Source organism: Topomyia yanbarensis, chromosome 2, assembly GCF_030247195.1.
Source record: "Topomyia yanbarensis strain Yona2022 chromosome 2, ASM3024719v1, whole genome shotgun sequence".
Classification (NCBI taxonomy): Eukaryota; Metazoa; Arthropoda; class Insecta; order Diptera; family Culicidae; genus Topomyia; species Topomyia yanbarensis.
This window is the reverse complement of record NC_080671.1, coordinates 78482703-78508887: the sequence shown is the minus strand read 5'-3', so window position 1 is coordinate 78508887 and position 26185 is coordinate 78482703. Positions and strand designations below refer to the sequence as shown.

Genomic DNA, 26185 nt, shown 5'->3' with positions numbered 1-26185 from the left:
ATAGTTTATACAGTTGACACATGCGTATGCGCGTGATAACATTAGCATCTCTTCTTCATATGGATTTTAAGTGGTTTGAAGCGAATAAAATTAACGTTTAGTTTTTTTTCAGTGTCGGTTAATGATTCTGATGTACGGTCTAGATTAGGGGAAAAACAATGCAGTTTCCTCGTGCAGCTGCATCGGCAGAGTTTAAAAATAGCATGTTAGTGTAATGACGCTATTCTTTGTCAAACTGTCAACACTGCATTCTTATATTTATGTTATTGTTCTCAGTCACAGGGTTACACAATATTCAAAATAACAATCGGACATTGCAGAATCCGTCTTTTCTCACTCTTCTTATAGCTTACTATATATATCTCGTTGGTGTTAGTGCTTAAGCGCGGGTTCATTCATAAATTCAGCGAAAACATCAGCAAGCAAAACACTAGTGATCGAGAGGAAAAAAAGCATCAAAGAAACGAAAGGAAACCTAACGTCAAAACGCCTGCCTCTTTTGGCTGTGTCATACACACACTAGCATGCCATTGATGATTCGAGAAGATGGCAAGCAGTGAGGATTTTTATCTCGTGAAAATTTGCGTAATTTGTTAGTTTTTCGGTCGATTTAGGCACCAAAATTATATGCATCGGTAAGTTCAGGTGACGATGCGTAAGAAATGTGAAAAATTTGTGACAAATCATTAGGTATAGAAGCGTGAATTGAATTTAAAAGTTGGAGGAGGGGGCTACCGTGAAATTAGTCACCCGCAGCAAGAGGAGCAACGAGTGATCGAAGGAATTTCTTCTCGTTCGTCGTCACCAAACAGGCAGCAGAAAATACCACAAAGTGGACAGTGAAAACAGTGGTGTTATTCGATCGGCTGTCGAATTGGAATCAGTGGATGTTGTACAATGGCTTACATCAATGTGGCCGAATGGACCAGCGATCAGGTTACGGATTGGCTGAAAGGTAAATAATAATAATTATACGAATTTGCAGCATCAATTTTACTGTAAGTTGCATAAGGCTTCTTCATTTGCCACTCTTGAATGAAGTAATTGATCCGTTTGGGCTATGGTCTGTTAGCTAGCACTGTCCTTGACAATTTTTAGGGCATTCTCATACTTAGCTGTTAATGGTTCTGTGTTGCGGGAGGCGAGTGGGGAATAGTTGTACAAAGTTGAAGGACACCAATCAGTATATACGTATGGTAAAAGCAGAAATAATACTCTCGGTTATCATAACTTGAAACTGGGTCACCATCTCGCACGAGAACTTACTTCATCTAGCTATGCATAGAAGTTTTTTTTATCATCATTCGTGCTCTTTTTTCGCCCAAGGCCTGGACAATTCCATGTATCACTATGTACAATCATTCACCAATAATGAAGTGGGAGGCAAGCAGTTGCTCAACATACGCCCGTACGAGCTGGAACAGCTAGGAATGCTTTCGATTGGACACCAGGAGATTGTACTAGAAGCCGTCGAGTACCTCAAGAATTTTGTAAGTTATTTGTTCTGCTGAAACAACAATCGTCACTTTCAATCTTTCTTTCAGAACTACAATCTGGACAAGGAAAATCTGCAGTTTTTGGCACTACATGTTGCCTCAGCGGCAAGATCGCTATGCAAACAACTGGAATATTCTGACCAAACGAAACTTGAAACACAGATACTGAAAGATATTACTCGCACCATTGCGACCCTGAAACCGTTGATAGGGTGGCTAGACAGGGCACCGTTCAGAGGTTAGAAAAACACATTATTGGATCCCTTGTCGTCCGCTTAACTTTCCTTTCTTATCCTTAATACAGGTCAATTGCGTTTTGATGAACTACGGAAGCAAATTATGAGACTAGGGTTGGAAATGGCGACAATGGCAATGAGAGACAGATTCTCGGTTAAACCCGTTGAAACGGTAAGTAGTCCGAAGTATTTCCTATTAAAGACCATTTCTTAAATGTCTTAAATTATGTATACTTATTAAATTGTGTTGAACCTAAAATAGTTCGTCATTTTTATAAGATCCACGATTCATGTGAAGCAAATGTAAAGTTTAATGAAAGATTGAAATAAACGAGTACATGTTTGTATTTATTTTAGATTCACAACGTCGCCGACAAGCTGGCCAAAATAGCGGACTACATAATACAGGATATATCCGATCCGATGGTTCTGCAGCCTGCCTCACTGGATTTAGTTACGCTCAAAAAGCGCGAATCGGATTTGGGATTCCTGATCATGCCCAGCCTGAATGGCATTCACCGGTAATTAGCAACACAACGGTCTATTTACTGTCAGAGAGACATACTTCTGCTCGATTTTAATGTTTATTTCCCACAAACAAACAAACCATCAATCTTACTCTCCTTTCGTAGAATTGCCGAGATAAAATTCAACTCACCAGCGCACAACTCTGGCAAAGTAGAGGAAGGTGATGAAATAGTGCAGATCAACTACCAAACCGTTGTCGGATGGGAGTACAAAAAAGTGCTCGTACAGCTGCAGGAGTCGCCACCTGGTTTGTGTTCTTTGCCTCTTTACATCGTATGAACTTTTGAAATATAACAGCCCTCCTATTTACAGACGTTCTTCTCACGCTGAAAAAACGTCCAAAACATACAAAAATTTACGGCCAGATCTACATAAAACCGTACCGATTGCCAAGCAAAAAACGATCGCTACCCTACCGGTGGGGTGAAAATTTGCCCAGTCCTCGAGCAGAACTGTTTGCTCTACAAGATTTCAGTTTGCCACTAGCACGAGTTCCGGAAAAGCATGTTTCTTCAGATTCGGAGTCGGAGTGCAGTGACATTCTAACGCCAACGGATGTGAAAAAATCCGAGAAAGATCTTAGGTTGTACTTGCCAAAACCGAGAGCCGTACTGCAAAGGAGACATACACTGTCTAATTTCAAGGACCTGATCAGTGTGTCGTTCTGGCATGAACGGCAGACAAAATTGCAGCCTAATGATCCGCAAAGTTTAAGGGACAAATCAGTTTCGTTCGGGTTTGGATTGGAAATGGCTCCTAGGCCGACAACCTGCCTCGGAATGGCAAATGCAGGTGGTAATGGTGTGATCGTAAACGGACAAGGGAAATGCAACAGCTTTGGTGGTTTGAAAGGATCGCTACCGGATATTGTTCCTCCGGAAAAATGTGAATCACCAAACGACCTGTCCAAAAACGGGCTGACCCCGGAGGGTGAAGAGTACAAACCTGGCGTTTCTAAGGTTGTCCGTTTCGAATCCAATATGAAGTTTGAGGAGTGCCATATCGATACCAAGTACACCTGCAACGTGGATAATACGGTGCTGGAAACGTTCGAACCAATCCCGTACGCGGATGAGGAATTGCCCACACAGTCGGTGAATGAACGAGTGAAGCGATTTGAATCGATTGCCAACAAAAACAGTGCCAACTCGGGTGCTTCTAGGTAAATGTCTGTTGAAAGCACAATCAAACATATTTTTTAAACCAATTTGTTTCAGTGGTACTGAGGGCGGTAGAGCAGCAAACATCAAGGAAAACATTAATACCAGTGTAAATGGGAATGCTAGTGATAACGTTCTGCCGAGTGCTAGTCGCTCTGTGGTGAAACCTGTTCCGATGCAAAGACAGATTTCACGGGAAACGGATATTGCTGAGGCGATCAACACGGTGCTCATCAACCGAGAGATGGTCAAACGAGGACGTCTGGATAAAAGCTACAGTACGCCAGCTTATGATGATGGTGAGTTCCTTTTTTTAAATTGAGGTTACATGTGCTGCCAGATTTACCGAACTATCTGGCAATGTATTGTGAAATATATTAGTATAACACTAGACTAGCACAGCGGGGAATCAGTACGTAAAACGTCACCAACAGTGCAGAGGTGATGTTGGTCAGTGGATAACTATTGGCTTACGACTATAGGCTTACGGTATGGCATCATCGTCTTCACCGAGACGATGATATCGCAGATCGTATCCTGTCCAATTGTTTGGTTCGTCATTTGACGTTTTCCGATATGACCGTAATGCCTGCAAATGCCCATAAGAAAGCTGATGGCGGAGTGCTCATCGATTATTGCCATGACAAGCGGAAGAGATAATGTAACCCTGGGGCAAGAAAGAAAAGAGTAGACAAGTCGTACTGCTGCAACAGACCGCAGTGAAATGAAGTTGAACTCAATAGCTAGAAAATTCGATAAAATATCAATATTTAGCGAAGCGTGAATAGTTTGCTTTGCTATTACTGTAAGGAAAGGTTTTCGCATTTACGAGCTATCCAAAATTGTACTTAAAAATAAGAATGAGATAATGACTTCAGCAATTTTATGGAACTTATCATTGCGAGTAACTTTGCTGAAGATGCTAAGTTCATATATTAAATACTTTAAACGTTATGGCTTGTAGCTTGTAGATGATTCTTTAACCCTCCAAAAGGTAATGGGTATCAGAGGCCCGATGGGTTACAATTATCAGATTTTAATCAACTTGTAATTAGAAGTATAAATGACCGAGCATTTTCGGGGTTTAATTTTTTTTTTTACTCATAAAATGACAAAAAGAGGCTTTTCATTTCGCTGGGTCTTAGAGCCAGTGGGGTGATGCTTCTTGAAGTAACGATTTTAGTTTGCCTTTTTGAGAGTTAAAGGGTGTTGTTGGCAATTGGTCAACAGATCGTGAAGGGTTTATCCGCTATTATAATCTCCGGCTTGCTTCCCAATTAAGTGAAAGTCGCGTTGTGTTTTGTATAACGAAGAGAGAAAATAATTATCCTGGATGGGCAAGAATACAAATGTTTTAGCATATCTCTAGTCACTGGTTACAGCAGTCATCAATGTCTGTCGCCCAAGGTAGGTAGGGACGCGTTGCGCAAGTCTACGCGCAACACTCCCCCAGGTACATTGTCTTTCGGTCAGTTTACCCATCACCACACCGCACTTCTGGCACGGCAAACTTGGCTACCGATCGCTCATAAATACCGACCGTAATTTTCAGATTCGATGATCTCGGACGGCCAGCTCGTTCTGGTTGCGTGCCAATTATTCTGACCCTCGGCCAACAATTTCTTGGTGATTTTGGGTCTTCAATCACCACCATGGCTAAACCACTTTGCGCGGCGGGTTATCTCGGGCAGGTAGTCAGTCAATGGTTGCACCCCATTAAATGACCCGGGCAGGAAGTGGTTCGACGTTAAGGCGGGAGTTGAATCACCGTCAATTGGAACATGAGTCAATGGTCGAGAGTTGACGGTGTTTTCGGCAGGTTTCGTAGAACCAGCTGCGTCAATTAGCGTGCATGTAAGGTCACCACAGATTTTTCTTGACGCATCCGATGAAGCACTCCCAGGTACCAGGGGAGTGGGTGGCAAAAACACACAACTAGTTTTCCCACTCTTTCATCAGGTTTTCTTCACTAATAACATCATCTGCTTCCTTGATGGGGAGCTTGGGTTGCTTATCTATCCTTCCGGCCATCATATCGTATAGTAGATACACTTAATATTGTGTATCTACAAATGCGATATGATACCTGGTGCAGAAAGTGCACTAATTACCTGACAATCTTCTTTCATTTGATTGTCTGCTCAGAAAATCATTTTCCGTACCCAAATATCACATGTGACGCCAGTGATAAATGGAGAAAACCACGAGGATGGTGGAAGAGCAGTGGCGACAAGGCCAAGTGCTTCTCGGGTTGTACCAAAATGATAAGCAAAGGGGAGTGTAAGGGTTATGTTCGTGGTCTGGAAGGAGAGCATTTCGCATCTATTTTCATTTTTTTGTCTTCATTTATTTCTTTTGCTACAATATATGCGACTCGGTGCAAGAAAACGTGACGGCCAAGAAAACGGAAGCCAAGAGTCTAAACAGATCAGGAACCAGGAAGGAGGACTACGAACAAGGAAACAAACAACAGATGAGAAATCGTTTACTTATTTATTATAACTACGATACTAATCACAATTGTTTAACTTTTCTTGTCTCGTTTCAGCAAACCAAAATCTCTACTATCTCTTCATTTTCTGCCTCCGACTATTTTCTATGTAATGTATCTGAAACTTGTGGGACTGGTTAACAGCCGGCGCCTGCTTGTGGAAGAAACTGGTGTGCTATATGGACTAGCACGTACGAACAGTTAGGCTTTGTAGGTCCTCATCTTGACGGAGTCTAGATGGGCGGATGAACGTCTGCCAGGGTGTGGGCTGAGAAATGACAATGACAATAATAATATCATCTGCTTGATAACACGCCGTGCGCCGATGAAATTGGTCTCACGGTCGCTGTAAAAAATTCTTGGCTTACCTCTCCGTGAGACAAAATTTCGAAAAACCATGATGCACGAGTCTATGTTGAGCGAGCTGACAACTCGTTGTGAATCGCACATACTGTGAGGCAGGTGGCGAGTATCCCCCAACGCTTCTCTGTCCATCGACCAATAACAATCTCGTACGGCCCAAAATAATCCACACCAACGTGCGTAAAAGGGCGTGTGAAGGCATCCAGTCACATGGCTGTCAGATCCTCCATTATTGGCACTCGTGGAGCGATTCGGTCATTCTTACCCTGGCGTAGGCCATGCGAAGCAGGGTTACCAAAAATACAGAATAATCTGTATTTATACAGATTTTTCAGGCATTTTCAGACCAAGAATCTGTATGTGCAGATATACAGATTTTTGCGAATATGTACAGATATCCAGATTTTTGAGAAATGATGTTACAAAAACTATTTTTAGAAATATTTTTTACAGTTTCAGTAATACTTCCTCTTTGTCTCTCTTAGCTTAGCCCTCTATATTAGGCTGTGCACCAACCGGTACATACATTCACCGGTACGGTTCTCAAAATCTCAACACGTGTAAACGAGTGATGCACATCGCATTCGGTTTAGATTGGGTTTACACGGTAAACGAAATCAAAACCTCAACCGAGTCTTATTTTCTAAAACCAAATCGAGTCACTCAGCACCGTTTACTGCCCACTTGACTGATTCAGTGGTAATCAATGTGCGTGCCAACGCGTCCGAATCAGCAGAATGAAATCTGTGAACACTGCTTATCTCCGGATCGATACAACCTGGAAAGTGTGCATCGAACACACAATTAAGAACATCTTTTTCGTCCTTCACGTAAGCACCATCTGGTGTGTTCGATGTCGAGAGAATTTTATTTAACCTGCTAGTCACATTCTAACATGCAGAATATGGAGATATGTACTACTTATGTACTCCATCAGTTCATCAGTTCTCAGATTGATGTCTGAGCTGCCCCAAATGGTCTGCCTCTCTACGCATAATTGTCCCATGTGTATACGGAATCCCATAGCACATGGGACAGTTATGCCTATAGCGGCAGTGATGTGACGAGTAAACATTTTCATAGGTATTTTGTGATTGCAACCGAGTTACGCAATAATATTTGCAGCACTATTTTTCCCAAATATAGGATACACAGACAAAAGTGGAGGCTACATACAGCATATGCTGACTTTCATCGTAATTATTAGTATTTCGGCATGAGTTACGACTTAGTAAGGACCTGGCATGATTTACTTTATGCTCGTATACGAGTTTCGTATATGAGTTTTCAAGACGCACTAGTTACGATGCTTATTGCTCATGCATCTAGCATATTATTATGCGACTTTGATACGATTTGGATACTGTTACGATTTACGTTGGCCATTTATATACGACGGTTGTACGTCATTTCCCGGAATACCATTCCCCGGAATATCACTTCCCGGAAAACTATTTTCCAGAATGTACCATTTCCCGGAATATACGATTTCCCGGAAAACCATTTCCCGGAATGTATCTTTTCCCGGAAAACTGTTTCCCGGAATGCATCATTTCCCGGAAAAACTTTCGCGGAATACCATTTCCCGGAAAATGGAAAAAACGCGTATCTCACCGACCGCACTTATTTTTGGAAGACCTGCTGTGCAGCTAATTGTATTTTAGGAGACTTTTCCTACTTTAGAACATGAAAAGTTGTTTGAAAATATTTTTAAATTTTTTTTTATCTTTGGTGGTTATAGTGGTAAAAAACACATTAACGACAAGATTGCAAAACTGTCATTTTAAAGATTTAATCTTCTCGATTCCGCGATGTTAGGAAAATTTATTTAAATTGATCGTTATATGCACAGCTTCAGTACCGTCTTTACGCATGGGCACACTGGGCCAGGGCCAGGGGCCCGGGCTTTTAGGGACTAGGATGAATATAGAATCATAGTTTCAAAAAATAGTAGCACTTAATTGTTTATAACTCTTTAGCGTGCGGGGTAACAATGGATCAGTTGCTCGGGTTCACACATTGTACCTTATCCCATGTGATATTTAGAGACCATCAGACAATCAACCGGAGTGATGGTAGCGATAGGGAACGAGGCACTACATGATCAGGATGGTATTGGACCAATTCAAACGTCAATCCAACATTTTGATTTAAGTTTCAAATCATTTTGAGCAAAAACAATGAATTATTTTCTATAATGCTAGTTTAGTCTAGTCTACACATACACAGCCAAATCCTGGAAAATTGCAAACTTTCGCGTACAATTTTTCTTGTCAGTATTAATGATTGTGGCACATATGGTATGTGACACAATCATTAAAACGGCCAGGCCAACTGTGCAGCGTACAGAATGAATATTCAACATTATACGAAAATCAAATTCATTTAATGAAGAATTCAATCAACGAATCATTTTGAACCTTGAATAAGGAAGAAACGTGGACAACCGTACCGACCGTTTCAATTTGATGGGGTAAATCGTTGGGAGTGATTTGGCTAAAAAGGGTAATGTCACTCCTTTGGTCCTAAGCTCCTGGGATGGGACAGAGGTATTAGTCCTGCCCTGGCTAATGAGCCTAGATTATAGCGCCTTTACTCGCTTCAATGAAATGTGTTCTACAATACGTACATAAAGTTCGAAAGGCACCAGGAGCGGCAACAAGGTGGCAAAATTTGCACAAGAAACCTGTACAGAAAGTGGAAGAAGAAGATGTCGAAATTCGGCACACAGTCCTTGTTTGGCAAGCGATCCGCGCATGTGGAAAATTTTAATTTCTTCATCACATCAGGGATTGTGAATGGACAAATCTTCATGAAAACCTCTAAAAATGACTCATGAACTTTTTTTTATAGGCACAAATGCGTTAGCTTGGCGGTGTCAAACTCGTTTGTTTTTACATTCTGGATATTTTAAAACTAGGAGGCTACAATGTTGAAATTTTTTTTTATAAAATAGGAACAGCTATCTTAAAACTAGAAATTCAATGCTATATACAACAGTGGGTTACAATAGTCTGTTTGAATTTTTTTTTGCAGCTATCTTAAAACTAGGAATCCAGTTTAATTCTCCTCCTGGACTTTTTGAGATTTCACGATACTTTCGCGGCCAGATTAGACATTTTCCACTATGCCGTCGTAGTCTGGTACAGAATCAATTATGTTATTTTTGCACGACACTCCCCCTTATCAAAAATATTTTAGGCCGTCAGAATCAGGAATCAGTAGTCGAGAATTTGTGGTGCATTCGATGTGTTTCCTATTTCGAATGTTTTACATTACTGGTATTGAAATTAATTTTTTTTTGTGAATTAAATTTTTATTCATTTATGTTTGGGTTTACATTTTGTATATTTTGCAGTCAAAGTGATATAGCATTTGCTTTGCGTATTTGATGAGCTTCGTTGGTAGATGGTTGCATTTCTGTTTGTGGCTGATTATGAATGAACTGCTAATAGTTGTGGTAGCGAATTGTTAAAATGAATTGTGTTGTTCATATTAATAGTTTCGAGTAATTTCCAAAGTTGAAAAGGCTAATTATTGTTATTATTTTTTTCTTTCTGTCTCCTTCTACACTGAGTGCTTATCACCGACATCAGAGAGGCGACTCTACCATCTAAACCCTAGACTTGCCATTTAACTACCGGCGCCGTCTTTGAGATACTAATTCGTTGAATATGAAAATACGTATTTGTTTGCTATCTTCGCGTCTCCGAACCGTTCACTATAAAAGAAAGCACAAAACTTCTGTTAAAATATATAACAAAAATCTACCTCACCGGCAAGTTGTATATGAAGAGACACTATTTCAAAGAATCCTGCAGTGAAAAATACGAATATCTAAAAAGAATGAACCTCGAATCGCGCGCTTAGATTCGACATAATATCGATTGATTTCAATGGCTGTAATATTCAATATTATCATCTGTAAATGTAGTTGAATAATTATTGAAAAAAAGTGTGGCTTTTTTTAAAGTTAGGAATTGACTTTTTCCAACTGCATCGTATCAGGAACAGTAAGAAATTGAGAACAACTTTGTACGAATCAATGTAACTTTTGTAAATCATGCAGTCGTCATCTATTAACAAGTTAAATTTGATTGGCATATTGCTAAATATTTTTCTTAGATTGTCATAGTGTCAGGACAATGATTGAATGAATCGTCGACATTGTAGAGTTGACGTTTAACTCTCCTTACTAAATCATTAGTCATTATTGATGGAGGCACTCATCTGCCCCAAACAACCTCTTACAACAATGAAGATCAGATTATATCATATGGGGTGGGAATAGCGCAGCTGGTAAGTCCATTAAGATCTATCAAAATCATCTTCTGTTTTTCGACGGTACCTAGACATTTACAAGGCCACCTATGGTGATGAAAATCTAAAATTTTTTCTCGATATATTTTGATACCTACAGTATTTTTAATACTCTCACATGCTTGAATGATTTGGCTTAAATTTGAAAAATATATCTAAGGTGGCATATATGGCTCCCTGATGCTGGGGATCATTTTTTGATCATCCTACTCTACAGCAGTATATGCCTGTTCAATTATAAAGGCCCCTTAACTCAGTTGTGCCCAGGGGCCCCGAGTGGTCTTAACACGGCTCTGCACAGCTTATGAGCGACTTTTGGTTTAGAACCAATAAGAAACGTGGGAGGATTTAGAAAAATCGAGTGGGGAATAAAAATATGATGATATTTGTTGCAAATTTTGTGGATTCAGTAACAATGGTATATTTTCAATTCTTTTACTATTTTGAATCGATTTCGTCGCGTGGTAATACTGAAAATGCTCAACAAATTACTTGTGCTACAAAAGTCGTATTATGAATCCCATTTTTGGGATTTTGATTCATCTCCTTGTTGCGCAAAAAATAAGCTTATACCCTACTCTAAAATGGTGTAAATTAGGGGAGTGGGCGTAGCGTATTGGTAAATCGATTTCCTTGTACGCAGCGCACCTGGGTTCGAGTCCCGACCCCGCACATAGGGTTAGAAATTTTTCCTAAGAGATTTTTCTAACCCGAAGAGGCGAATGACCTTAAGGTTAAAACCTCTATAATTGAAATAAAAAATAATGGTGTAAATTTGTACGATCAATTTAGAACACCTCGAAATGCGGCCATCTTTGAAATTGAAAAGGCAGTATTTTCCACAACGTTGCACAGTGGCACCTGTTCATACAAAGTTGTGACAAATTGTGATTTTCACTAATTTTGGGTCGCTGAATCCATTTCTGCTATCAGCTTTGGAATTCCATATTTAATTTTTTCGGCTACTTTTTTGTAAACCCATTTGAATGCGTTGGTCGTTAAAGGGTTAATATAAACAATATATATATATATATATATATATATATATATATATATATATATATATATATATATATATATATATATATATATATATATATATATATATATATATATATATATATATATATATATATATATATATATATATATATATATATATATATATATATATATATATATATATATATATATATATATATATATATATATATATATATATATATATATATATATATATATATATATATATATATATATATATATATATATATATATATATATATATATATATATATATATATATATATATATATATATATATATATATATATATATATATATATATATATATATATAACATATAATCATAGTAGCCAATCACATCGGATAACGGAAATGATTGACAAAACTAGTAAAAGTCACTATTTTTCAGTAATATGATGTTTTTAGGCAACCAATTTGTAAGGAGATTTATGAGCTACAGAGCGTCTCCATATGGGTATTTTCAAAAACATAGATATACCAACTTCGGCGCAAAAATGCGCAAGATGACCCCTGTATATCTTGAAACTACACTAAATTTTGAGTCAGATTCATGATAAGTGACCCATGGGAGACCATCTCAAAAATTGTAAGACGTATAAAGATAAATTACTGATATGATATGAAATTTTTCAATTGGGTTTTTTTGATGAAGAACAAACATAAATCAGTTTTGCACAAAAATCTCACATCTATAGTTTAGCATATTCGTTCTTCTTTCCAATGAACCTAAAATTGCTCCAAGTAGCTGTGTAGTTCTTGAGATATCGCCATTTGAAAATCTAAGATACTAACAATTCTAATGAATTGAATTAAACAGAAATCCTTGACATCACTTGCTTCAACGACATGTTAAAAATTCATTTTTCATCCGATTATAGTAAAATTTTGAAATACTTTTATTCAAACTGAGAGAAAAATAAAGTAAATATTTACAAAAGATTTACAAGACATTGATTTTTGGGGTTTTGTCACTCGCCGTGCCACTGTGCGTTGGCACCATTTTTATGATAACCAATCACTAGTACTCTAAAAATGCCCTGAAGATTAGGTAAAAGGCAACGAAAAATATAAACATTCCCTAAAATTTAGTTAAATATTCCTGAAACCTTTGAAATTTTATAGATTGTGAATGTATCTGTCTGAGATGTTGCCTTCTTATAAATATGCATTCTTCTTTGGAATTTTTTATAGAATATTATTTTAATCTACATGAAGTTTCTCTGAAAATACTCTTGGACTTTTATTGATTTTTATTCTCACTAATATTTGCTTACAGTAATAGTGCATTGAAGACGCCATCAATATTTTAAAATTCTTCTTATTAAAAATTTCTATATGAATTAGGCTTCTTTGGAACAAGAGCAAATCAATGAAAATAATTGTAGAATTTCATTGATTCAAATACAATAAATACAATGAAATGGATTTGCCTTCTTTAAAATTTTTGTAGTATATTTTTGAAATGTTATTAATTTTAAATTAAATTACGACCTGCTTTGATATCGCCTTCTTTTTAGCATAAGCTGTTTTCTGGACCTCCGATTGATATTGATTTCAAATAAAATAACATATGCATAAGAATTAGTTTTTTTTAAATTCATTAACATGATCAGCGAGCAAAGAGAAACTGTGAAGGGAACCAAACAAATATTTGAGTAGCAACATAGTTCTAAATGCAAATGTTCTCAAAGTACTTCAGATTTCAATAATATAACAAATAGCCGAGAAAAAGTACTTTCCGGGAAATGGTACTTTCCGGGAAAAAGCATTCCGGGAAATGGTACATTCCGGGAAACGATATTCCGGGAAATGGGACATTCCGAGAAATGATATTCCGGGAAATAGTACATTCCGGGTAATGGTTTTCCCGAAAATGACATTCCGGGAAATGGTTTTCCGGGAAATGGTATTCCGGGAAACGACATCCAATCATATACGACACCTGGTTAACTGGGAAGCTCATTTCTGTTACAGTATGAGGCAAAGCTTTTAAAATCATCAGAAGGAGATGACTCGTTATGCTATAGCAATTAAGGAAATGTTAAGTAACCTTCCAAAAAAGAAGTTTCCTTTGTGGAAATTCGGTTTTTTGAAACAATGCTATGGAAACTTTACCTTCCTGCATAAGTCGAGATAAATTCATAGTTGCTGTACGTTTATGCTGGAGATTTATTTGTGCTATTCTATCCATTGTTGATTAGCTGTACATTTCATTACCAACATAAATAGCACAACAACTAGTAAGTTGGGATTAAACGCATGTAGCGAGCCATAGCAGGTTTAATTAGGGCACGATTAGTTGATTCCCACGATTTGCGAAGAAAATAATGGTCACTGCGTCAGATATTCGCATAACACAGTGTGGGCAAAATCCAAAAAGCTCCGTGCACGACTGGTACATGTTAGATATACTCTCCAACCATCAAGTCCTCGGCACGGAACTACACCTTGACTTAGGGACCCCTACTTTCAGTCGCCTCCTATGACATGGGAGAAGGAACCCAGCTTCGTCTGTACACATCGAAATTTGATAATCGAAATCCAGCAACACTTCACCGATTTACCATATCAACGGAGAATCTCAGCAAACCCCCAGCCAACAAAAATTCGGCTAAATTATGCGGATCATCGGCGAAAACACTTCGGTGCGTAGGCTCCGTTCGCCATTGAGAATAATTTAAACCCTCTCAACAATTTTACCCATAGCACGGATCGCGACACTATGGAATTGGGGTTCCCTGTTTGTTGGGTTTTTACCACCGGAATAGGTAGATCGTAGTGGAATTCTTAGCCGGTTCAAACAACCACTACCGACACTAAACCGCTTATCCAGGCTGTTTGGAGAAAGAAGGGGACATTGAGGGACAGCTTCCATAGACGGTCGAACATCCGGTGAAATAGGTAATAGAGTAACCAACACAAGAGGGTATATCATCTAGCTCTAACGAAGTTGTGCAATGAAGGTTCCATTAGCACGTTTCGGAGAGACGGGAGGGAGTCTATCATCGACGTCGCATTCTGAAGCCCTTCACTGACGCTACACGCACTGTCGCGAAAACTGTAGCTGTGCAATAGACGGCGTCCAGTTTACTGGTGGAATAAAACGCTCAGTACGCTACGCGCTGCTTGTCTCAAAGCCAGAAAGCAGGTTCAGATAGCAGTGTCGGAGCCAGATAGAGAGAACCACAAGGCAGCGTTTCGGTAAGATAGGGTCGCTTTAAAACGGGAGATCAAGCTTAGCGAGTCAGATTGCCATAAAGAGTTGTGACGAGAAGTAGACGCCAATCTGATGGCCTTATGGTGAAAATGAAGGGCCCGTCTACGCCAGTCGAAATGTGCCCGGGTAAGTTGAAGATAATCGAAGAAGTAGGAGTAAACACAGACGATTCGCAAGTGACTAACGATGAACACATGTCCAGGATGGTGCTGCAGAAGTGTCTAGATGAAGGTACCTTTGCCGAAATATAGAAGGTACAGAAGCTGTTGTTGCTGTCATAACCAGGGAAGCCTCGTATAGGTCTATATGTTTACAGGATATACTCGGAAAATTCCTGAAGAGAATCATCCTTAACAGGATAACGAAATACACGAAGGGAGGGCGCGGACAGTTCAAGATGCAGTTAGGATTCCGCAAAGCGCATCGACACTGGATGCAATTCGGATAGTACTCGAGAGTGCGGAGAAGGCATTTAAACGGAAGCGAGTCAGCTGGCGAGCCATCGCCGCAGCGCTACACACTCCCAGGTCCCCGACTATCTTTGTCGGATCCTGAACAGCTACTTCCATAGCAGAGTGCTGCTGTTCGAGGCGAACGATGAGCAGAAGTCCATGCGAAGTCACAGGGCTCTTTTCTCGGTCCAACTCATTGGAACGGGTTGTACGATGAGGTCTTGATAGTGCGACAGCCCAGGAAAGTGGCAATCGTGGGTTTTGCGGACCGTATCACTAACGGTGATAAGTGATACACTTGAAGAAAAGGGAGATGTTGGTGACGTAGACAATAGATGCGATCGAGAATAGGATGAACGGGGTCAAGCTGCAGATAGCTCACCACAAGACGGAAGTGTGTTGTTCAGCAACTGCAAAGCTGTTAAGTGCATGCAGATCGACGTCGGAGGGCATTGTATCGATACGTGCACTGAAGCAATTGGAAGTTATAATTGACAACCGGTTGAGTTTCAACAACCACGTCGACTACGCCTGTGAACAGTCGGCGTAGGCAACGAACGCAATAGGGAGAATAATGCCAAACGTAGGCGGTCCGAGAAGCAGCACGAGATGTCTGCTATCCCAGATACTGCGATAAGGGGTACCTGCTTTGTGTGTTGCGCTGAAAACCAAACGGAACCGCGAAAAGCTGAACAGAGTCTTCCGCCTGATGGCCGTACGAGTCGCGAGCGTAGTACGCGTTATCGCCTGGATGATCTCCGTCTGCATCACTTTAACGGAGGATTTCGAGTGATACAATCGGAGAAACACCAGAAACGTCAGAAAGATGATAAGAATTGTTTCTATGGAGGGGGGGGGGGGGGGTAGCAGCAAAATGGGACAATACGGAGACGGGAAGGTGGACCTACCGGCTCATTCCAAACCTGTCGACGCGTGTCAATAGAAAGCACGGAGAGGTGAACTTCCATTTGACACAGCTTATGTTGGGCCACGGCTGCTTCAGGAAGTATCTTCATCGGTTCGGGCACATACCGTCACCATTGTGAGGACGTTGAGGAGGCACGCACCGGAGCATGTGGTCTTCGAATCTTCGAGGTTCGAAACGACGCGCAGGGAGATGCTTGAAACGGGCATACCAGACGTCAATCCGGATACAGAATGACAAGCGACGTAAACACGCGGTCAACAGAGTGCTGGTGCAGATCATGACCGCCTTACAGCGGAAATGACGTGATGTACAGCGAGCAACGGTTTCGAGAGAGCAATCGCCTCCGGGGAACTCTACCGGAGTAGGATAGATCCACTACTGGGGACTAGTCGAGTAGACTGCGAAAGAGCACCGGGTATGGGTCGTCGTAGCGCCATGCTCCATCCGGAATCGTAGGACTACACCCTACCGGCTGGCCCGATAGAAATATAGCGAACACCAAAGAAGAATCAGTATCGGGAGAACTTCTTTCGCCGGGGAATTCTCCGCTAGGTACATCGTCGGGGGTCAACGAGGAAGTGGTGCCACATGGCAGAATGGAACCGAAGGGCTCAGTAAATTAGACAATCTGAAGTTTTCCGTCCAGATTGTCCTCGTAGGAGAGGAGCACTAATTCTCGACCCATAGCTAGTTTTCCTACTGCCATATGGTAGTGTGTCGAGGAGGGGTGCTCTAACCCTACTGAAAGAATAACTACTAAGTATTTCGATTGGAGTGTGTGCTGCGCACATAACAGAACCTCTCCCTGAAGTATTGCCGTAAGGTAGTGCCGGGGAAGAATCAAGTTCCCGTTCCCTGAATTGTTGGTTTTTGTTGGTTTTTCCTGATCAGAGTGCTTTTAAACATTTTTTTTAAATATACACGCATCCCAATTTGTCGATCTGAGTCGGTTGGTTTTCGAAGTCTGAACGAATCTTTTGTTAAAAATGTAAAACACTAATATCATAAAGTTTAAATTTCAATAATAAACAAACCGTTCAATGTCTTTATGTTTTCAGATATCCCCCCCGCCATCGAACCGCGTAAGGACCACTTGTCCAAGGCACCTCCCGTGCCTCCTCCTCGACCGAAGAAAACTCTCGATACCATCATACATCTGGTACCAGAGAAACCACCACCACCATCGCCCGCACCAGTACCAGCCTCCACCCCGTCCACTATCAACATATCAGCAGATCTTGGCTTCGTCAGTCCTCAGCAGGCATCCCTTTCCAACTCGGAGCACGGCGAGGACAACAATAAATCCAAATTAGCGAATTTGGTGGATCTGAAAAATCGTGATTCAGCTAGTGGAGAGCAAGCTCCCTTGATCCTATCGCCGCCACCAAAACCCGTCGAGCGAATGATTTCACCTCCCAGGAGGATACCCGTGGCAAAGCACTTTTTGGAAGGACAAATAGAGACTTCGGAATTGTTCACCCCGAACAAAACGAAAAGTTTAACTTTGAAGAAGAAAAATTCACTACTATCAAAGAGAAGAAAGGTTTCACTGAAAACGCTGTGCGTTAGTGATATCCAGGGACATCTATACCGTCGTACCAAGGATCACAGTGGATTGGCGTACTGGGCAAAATATTACTTCGTGCTGATTGAAACCACCATATACGGTTTCAAGTCGAAAGATTCCCAAAAAGCGAACTTCATGATATTCTTATCGGGATTTACGATTTCACTGGCTAAAGAAGTGCACTCAAAACCTTTCGCCTTCAAAGTTTATCATCCAAGCAAAACGTTCTACTTTGCTGCCGAGACCCAAGAAGCTCTTGCACAGTGGATGGAGTTCATAAAGCAAGCGACGATGAAGGGGAACGACGCTTCTTCCGGCAGTGGATCGGCAGATCACAGTTTAAAAGAATTGTTCTCCGAGACGGATAGTTCAGAGGATGAGTTCAGTTTAATGGACAGTCAGACTAAGTTTAATTTGCTCTGTACTCCATCTCCGCAGCTATCTTCATCGTTGGGCAGAAATTCGGATCATCATTCTGGGCATTCGGAAGGTGGCAATAGTACTCCAACGTCTTCCAAACAGGACAAATACCATTTAAATTTCGGATCGTTGAAAAAGTTTACTAAAACAAACCCTTTTAATTCAGAGGGTAATGGTGGAGGTGGTGGAGGTACTGGCGAGAGCAAATTTTTCGGTTTCTTTAGTTCACATAAAAACGTAGAAAAGACTAATTCGAGCGAGATGCCTGTTCCAACGTCGCAGTTTCGCAGTTACAGGAAAGTTCCAGGAAGCAGTGGTTTACAAATCGGAACCAGCCAAGTCTACACAGAAATTATTCCTCAAGCAACATCTTTAGCTGGTATTCCGAATGAAAGCCCGACAGCCAGTACTTTATCGCTAGCATCAAATGGTACTCAACCCCATTCTCCAGTGACAAATTTACTACCTTCGGTTTTACCAATTGAGGACATGCCACAACCCATCATTGTGGAACCCCCATCGGAACCAACTACCCCTAATCCAAGTGAATCAGATGATCTGCTGAATCGTGCCAAGAAAACTAAACGGATTTCACCCCACAACTTTATTCATGCATCCAATCCCAATCTGGTAGAGTTTGATTTTCAAACGTCGAAAGCTATGCTGCAAACTTCGTCAAACTGGGACAACCATACGCATGGTTATATACATTCCATGATCACGTTGAAAGATCTGATGCTGCAGAAACAAGCAGAAGAAGCTCAAGATATGTACAACAAGCGGGTTTGTCTCGGCGTGGAGAAGCTGGACGATCGAAGTCTGAAGAAGAGTCTATCAAAAACAAGTGACGTCAGACCAGAAAATAATCTCAGTAATGTTCCGGAATCGGTAAACAAAATTCAAAAGCGACGGCTACCGATCACTCCAGATTATGCTCAGAGCTTCAAACTGGATGACGATGATATTTTGTACACCCGAAGTAAGGAGGGACAGAAGCTAAGAGATTTCGGCTACGAATTGATTTCTGGAGACGATACGTTCAATTTGAAGAATGCATCGTCTTCTTCTGGACCTAGCGGGAATGGTTCTACCAGTAGCTACGATGCTAAACGACAGGAAGGGGGAGGCTCAATCAAAAAGAAAACCCGCAACTGGATTAGTTCAGAACGACGAAATGAAGAGTCCTCTTCGTCGGACCGTTCCCTGAGAGATAGTTTCAAAAAGTCAAAGCACAAGGCTGTCATTGCCAAGTTAGACAACATTAAGGCGAGCAGCGAAAAGCTTTTCCAGTTCAAACATAGCAGTAATAATGAGAAAGAATCGCTGAAAACGAAACAACTGGAAAAAACTACTCCAACGCTGAATGTGAATCTCAAACAGGCAGTGCCATCTGGCGCCCAAGGTAAAAGCAATCCTAGCACACCTCTGTTCGATCAGCAGACTATCTTCACCACCACCGCCGCTAACAGTAGCTTCGTGACGACTCAACATTTCGCTCCAGTCAGTCTTACTGGAGGCACTAGCGGATCGATCCCGACTAGCATAAACCCATCCGGTATCAAAAAATCCAATACGTGTAATAGTTCCTCGGATTTCAAAGAGAACGCTTCTAAGGTGCAAAACGTGAGAAAAAACTCTGCTCCAGAACGGAGTGCTTCGTACTTCACCAAACTTTCCTTCAGTGGCTCATCCGGAAAGACGGCCCGGGAGAAGAAACTGCTTGGATCCCCGGGATTGCATCGTGCGATATTTGGCAAGAACCAACATCACCAAGATTTTCAACCGGGCGTTATCGACCATGAAGTGTTTTCGCCTATCAGCTACACGAAGGTTCGTATTATCAAATCTGTATTTTTAAAACATTCTGATATTCCACGATATTTCTCATAAAGCCCACTAATATTCGAATCCTCCATTGCAGACCACTTTTCCAGCCGATAGTGCGCATCAATCCAGTTCGTCCCTCACAAGCACTATCACCGTTGGTAGTTTGCAATCGACTACCACGTCGGTGTTAACCAGCAACCTTTCGAATCGGAACTCGCCGGATTACCCAAACATGGAATATCCTCCGGTGTTTGAACCGGAAACCTATTCGTTAAGCGATCCCAGTATGACGCTACTGAAGCGCCGCCAAAACCATCACCAAAAATGACGAACCGGCCAACAGTCCGGACGAAAGCGATTGGCAACTGTGCGTGAGCATGAGAGCGGATAAAAGTATTTTTGTATACGTGCTGCAACAGGCCAGTCAATCAACCATTCGATATGAGCGCAATGCTATTTAGCTGAAGAATACTGTTACGTGATCATTAACAGAAACTTGAAAAGATATTATATTCTTGTAGCATATTCGTGTTATACTATTCCGATCAATCAAAAGGTGCTGTAGGAAGTTGTTTCTAGAGGTTTGTTTGTATAAAATTTTAGAGAATTAGAATCTATTGAATTTTATTTATTACGACGCACAAACCACCATTCTTTTCAAAAAATATAGAATGCGTTATAATGGTTGGTTAAGTGCAAATATTATATTTTGTGATTCTAGTAATTAAGCAAACACTACATGGTTAATCTAAAAGTATACTTTAATAGGAAGTGCATATAGGGTGTTAGTTTCCTTGTTCAGATTATTGTAAGGGTTTATAGAAGCGATTTGGCGCAAACAAAATGATAAGAACAATTATCTTGAAAACAATCGTTATTGAGTTGTTACAAGTTCAACTATTTTTCAAAAAGTTCATCTTCAGTTGTAGTTGAAAAACTAGAACATGAATTATTCTTTTTCGTCAGTTATACTTTAAACTTTGAAAATATTCAAAACAAAGAAACTAACAGCATATATAGTCAATTCTGCACACGGTAATCGAGGAAAGCATTTAATCTACTTATCGCTATCGAACACTAGAATTTGATATTTTAGCACACTATTATATACCCGCTTTTTCAACATTCCTTTCAAAGGCTAGTTATGTAAACGATATTCTGTCTACAGAGAATTGATTGCTCTATTACCATATTCTAAAATATATCGGAACGTAAACCACGTACCGACTATTCTTATGGTAGATTGTAGAGTCTCAAGACAAATAGTGCCTTATTAGTGATTGAGTTATATAAATAAACCGGTTAAATGTTACAGTTTTGTGATTAACATTTTTTGTTTAGAAAAATCTGATGATATCCTGTATCAAACTGAACTGTTGTCACTATGCTGGTATAGTTACTATTGTACATGGGGTTCTATTCTCACAGTCACGTCACCTAGTAACTAGAAGGGATTTTTCTTCTAGTCACTACGTGACGTGACTGCGAGAATAGCGTCCATGATTTACACGACTGCACCATTTCCATGTCCTTTTTTGGCATGAGCACCGAGTGCAGAATAAACACATCAACCGCCTGGCGGGTTTATTCGCACTCAATCATCTGTCTTCTCGTCCATACCTATCATAGAAAAACAGGGAGTATCAGCGAAATGTACAGTCCGATTCATATGCTTCTGGAGGCTATTTATTTATTTTATTTCATTATATACACCGGAATACTCCTACGCCCCAATGATGATTACTTATTTAAGAATTGCACGACTGCACCATTTCCATGTCCTTTTTTGGCATGAGCACCGAGTGCAGAATAAACACATCAACCGCCTGGCGGGTTTATTCGCACTCAATCATCTGTCTTCTCGTCCATACCTATCATAGAAAAACAGGGAGTATCAGCGAAATGTACAGTCCGATTCATATGCTTCTGGAGGCTATTTATTTATTTTATTTCATTATATACACCGGAATACTCCTACGCCCCAATGATGATTACTTATTTAAGAATTGATTAAAAATTTGCTTCAAGCGTATCTCTCGAGCAAGTATAAGCAGAAAGTGGAAGCTACATTGTTGAAAGCACGCACAAGCATGCTAACAGTGCTGTGGCGGCTGTAGTTGATTCGCCGTTAAGGTACTCTTAGGAGTGAGTTGTTTCGTAGAGCCCCAATGCGTGCTTCAAGATCTATGCGTTTTGAGAGTGTCGAGGTATTTAACCATCTTCCATCCTAGGGCAAAATGCATTACCCGGTGTTTAACAGAATCTATTCGCTCGACCGCTTTCTGAAGAGGTGTGTGCCGTTGAAAAATCTCGTTATCGCCGGTGTTGGTGCGATATCGACCGGCGGAGTATATAAACGACTTCTGCAGCTGCAAATTTTCGACTGGTTGGTTTGAGCTTAAGGATAAACATATCTCAAATCAATTCATTCGTTCGGTGACTCTCGAACCGATGGGTAGATCTTTCCAGTTCAAGCAGTGTAACGTTATAAAAAATAGTGCTAGTCCGCTGCGAAGGTTATCTTGCGAATTCTCCGCCCCGTCGCGGTTTCAGTATTTTTCCCTTCTTTTATGTTGCTGCCCATTTACCGTTATCCGGCCAGTGAGCGGTGAACAAGTGTTTTTTTTCTAGTAAGCCGTCTGGATATCGTTATATACACAAGTTAAGTAACGAAATAATATTGCACTTCCCATTCTAGTCTATAATACCAGCTTGCACTGGACAATAGGCCCGTGCAAAACTACTACCCCTGATGAAAATTCGTCTCAAAGCAAGCAGGATGTTGAAACAAGTTACCTCCCCGACTGAAAGTGTACCTACCTCCGCAACCGAGCCATTTGTGATCCTCTGGGTTAAAGAAAAGAAATGTTTGAATCTATTACAGATTTTTCGAGTTTTGACGGATCGATATTCAGCTGTGACAGAAATATCGAAAATTCGCCCTGATAAGCTTCGGGTGGCGGTAAATATGTTGCGACGCCCCTTATGCGCAATTATATGGCAGTGAAACTAACGCTCATTCCCTCGCGCATCTGTCAAAATGGGCTAGTTTGTTATCGAGTGCTAGAAGAGACATGGACGAAATAAAGACGGCATAGAAAAATGTCGTAGTCCTCGAAATTAATTGTTGGTGGAACTAGTTGAGGGAACCGAAAGAACGCTGAAATGTAATCTACCAAATGAACCTTTAATATTAATTTGTAAATTAAATATTACAGCTTTGAAGCCGCTGTATATACGGTGTTTCCTTCCATAACTAGCCGCAACAGTATATGTACCATCAAATCGGGTTGAATGTAACGAAATTATCTCCGATCAAGTTTGAAAGCCTTGCTGACACATGGGGTTGGCAGTATTAAAGACCTAATGCTCTAGCTTGTAAATATATTAGAGTGCAAACGTTTGCATTCAGCATCACTCGCAGCTGACGGGAAGAGGACATACCGTCGCTGTTGTGCTATCTTATGACAAGCGCCATTTAGCACATTTCGAGAAAAACAATTTTTAAAGTTTGAGATTGAATATTTTGAAACTTATAAATGGTATAAACAATCCAAAGAAGATATTTGATGCTTCTATCTAATCTGCATTAATCTCTCAAATATTACGAAGATCGGTTGACTATGTTGCGAGTTTTTACTATGAATGTAAACAAAAGTCGCACTCACACGTGTCATAGGCGTGTATTGATGACAAAATTTGTATGACGTGTCATAATCGTGCATGGAAAATTTTCCACTGAAAAAAAATAACCATTTTTTACTTTTATTCATATCTTTGCGTTCATATGGTCTATAAACAATCGGTGAAATGTATTTTGAAGGAAATGAGTCAGGGAATCTAGAAAAAAATGTTATTTTTGATTACAGTGTTGCCAAATATGCTTTATTTCCAGTTTAAAACTAAAACTGTGTTTTTCTCACAACTCGTGTAATTTTCCTTTGAAAATGTTTATGCCATTGTGTTCCTCAGACATTTTCACACATAAAAACATCTAAAAGTTCAATATAACTTGAGCAAATCCCTCTATACAGTGATTTGAAGCAAAAAACTCACAATTTCTCATCATGTTTCTCGCTATATCTAAGTAACCACGTAGAATTTCAAAATTCTGAAAACGCCACTTTGTAGAGATTGTTCAAACAAGTAATGTGGCATATCTAACTCAGTTTACCCCAAAATGGCGTTTGTCATAAGATAGCACAACAGCGACGATACGTCAACTCAGATTCTTCTCGGGTGACCATCGCCGGTTCTGCTCTACCCAACTATCCAAGCAACCAAAAGTTCGTATAAGTAAGCTGCATAAGATACTCGTTTTAAGTAATTTGGCGATACGTTTTATGTTCTAATGGCGGCTTAAGCAGCTTTCAAGATCCATTAAAGCTTAGAGGAGACTGAGGAGACTTGATCCCCGGGGAGACTTGGTCCCATCATTGTAACTCAAAGGCGGATCAGAATACATTAATCGAATATACTAGAAAGTTGCGTATTTTTATCTAACCATAAATTTCATTAACACAGAAAAAAATAAATTTGACTTGTGTAACCGAATTTTTACCGATTTAAAAAAAAATCTCAGAAGAACTGAAGATTTATTTTCTAAATTTTCAAACTTTTATAAAATTGATAAAATCACCCACTACATACTCTACTTTTGCATACAGAATTACAGGAGAATGTCAATTATATGAATACGTTATAATTGAGCTGATTTTTGTTGCTCAACTATATTTTTACTAAAGTTTGCTGAAATAGATGCTATGGGTTCACTTGATCCCTTGAAATTCGTGGAGATTTGATCCCTTTCGCCATACTTCATACACACCACTGAAAATAATCAAATTCACACCAGAACAATTGGTCGGTGTTAAGTCAGACCGGACCAAGTCGCAAAACATAATATGTAACAATAAACAAGAATTATGACAAAAATTAATTTCCAATCATAATGTAAAGGATGCTGCGAGTCAAACTTTAAACTCGTTTTTCTTGAAATCAATATTTTGTCACTTAGTCCGGTCTGACTTAACACCGACCAATTGAAGTCATTGTTGCCTTAAAATAACAACAACAAAATGTCAAAAATGAACGCTTCTTCGTAAAGAAACATAACTGTAATTGTTTACTACAGTATACGTAGCAACCATTCATCCAACATTTGACGTTCCTCAACCATAATAAAGACGGCTTTCAAATAATTGCACGGAGATTTGGGGAATTCAGGTGAGAGATGCGTAATATGTAGTAACAAAAATAACAATATCTAATCATAAAAATTTAATCAATACCAACTACAATCAATTTATAAAATTGAATGGGGTAAGGTACCCATTTTTGCCCTATTAGGAAGGATACCACATTATTTCATTAAAATTTTATTATTTCAGCTTCTTTGATTTTTTATAAAGGTCCAATTTTGTTTTCGATTATAGAAGTTTTAACCTGAAGGTCATTCGCCTCTTATTAAGAGCCAATATAATAACAAAATTGTCTTGAGAATGGTGCAAATCATCTGTTTGAGCGCAGCAAAATCTCTAATCGAGTACCCCAATTATCGCAATACTATTTCAGTCAATGCTTTGAGCAAAGATGGCAGACGCTGCTCTAACCAAAGGCTTCAGATGGGTAAGGTGATAATAGAAACAGGGCAAAAACAGGCTTATTACCCTGCATGCTCTTTTAAACACGTTTTCAAAAAGGAATCAAGTGTCCCCAAATTAGGGATCGAGTCTCCACGAATCTAAGAATTTTCAATTTTTTTGTTGTTTTCCAGAAATGCTCATAGCTCATGTCCAGTATAATATTTCCATGTAATTTTTTTATGATTATTAGTCATCCCTAGAAACAATATAAAACTACAAAAAATACATAGTTTTTTTTATCATTCCACGGAGTTGGACTGAAAAATAAAAAAGGGGATCAAGTCTCCTCAGTCTCCCCTAAGCAGCTTGAAAGTGCCCGTAAGAATTTTATGTGAACTTTAAAGTGTGCTTTTTTCATTTATTACAATTAATAGAATATCAATTCATTTATCACTTGCTCTGTAACTCTCAAATCGATCGGTCTATCTTTCCGGTCCGTGCAGTGTAACACACTTCATGGGACACATTTTGCCTTCTATTGTAGCAAC

At 39.8% G+C, this 26185-nt stretch overlaps 1 protein-coding gene across 2 annotated transcripts; it reads left to right on the top strand.

Moving 5' to 3' along the window:
• The first annotated feature begins 469 nt into the window (after positions 1-469).
• LOC131678523 (uncharacterized) lies at positions 470-21375 on the top strand. Of its 2 annotated transcripts, XM_058958731.1 has the most exons (11): positions 470-635; positions 691-955; positions 1327-1490; positions 1545-1734; positions 1801-1904; positions 2090-2253; positions 2365-2507; positions 2573-3422; positions 3478-3719; positions 17297-20055; positions 20147-21375. In XM_058958731.1, exons 2-11 carry the CDS (start codon positions 898-900, stop codon positions 20378-20380), a joined length of 4908 nt encoding a protein of 1635 aa, XP_058814714.1. In that variant the 5' UTR covers positions 470-635; positions 691-897; the 3' UTR covers positions 20381-21375. The 2 variants fall into 2 exon arrangements, with proteins under 2 accessions (XP_058814714.1, XP_058814713.1); XM_058958730.1 differs by having other exon boundaries at positions 470-955.
• Positions 21376-26185: the final 4810 nt, after the last annotated feature.

Excerpts from the sequence above, each read along its gene's own strand:
- LOC131678523 (XM_058958731.1), top strand. The coding sequence starts at position 898 with ATGGCTTACATCAATGTGGCCGAATGGACCAGCGATCAGGTTACGGAT. Across the intron at positions 1,735-1,800 it reads AGACAGGGCACCGTTCAGAG|GTCAATTGCGTTTTGATGAA; the intron begins GTTAGAAAAACA and ends TCCTTAATACAG. Across the intron at positions 20,056-20,146 it reads CGCCTATCAGCTACACGAAG|ACCACTTTTCCAGCCGATAG; the intron begins GTTCGTATTATC and ends CCTCCATTGCAG.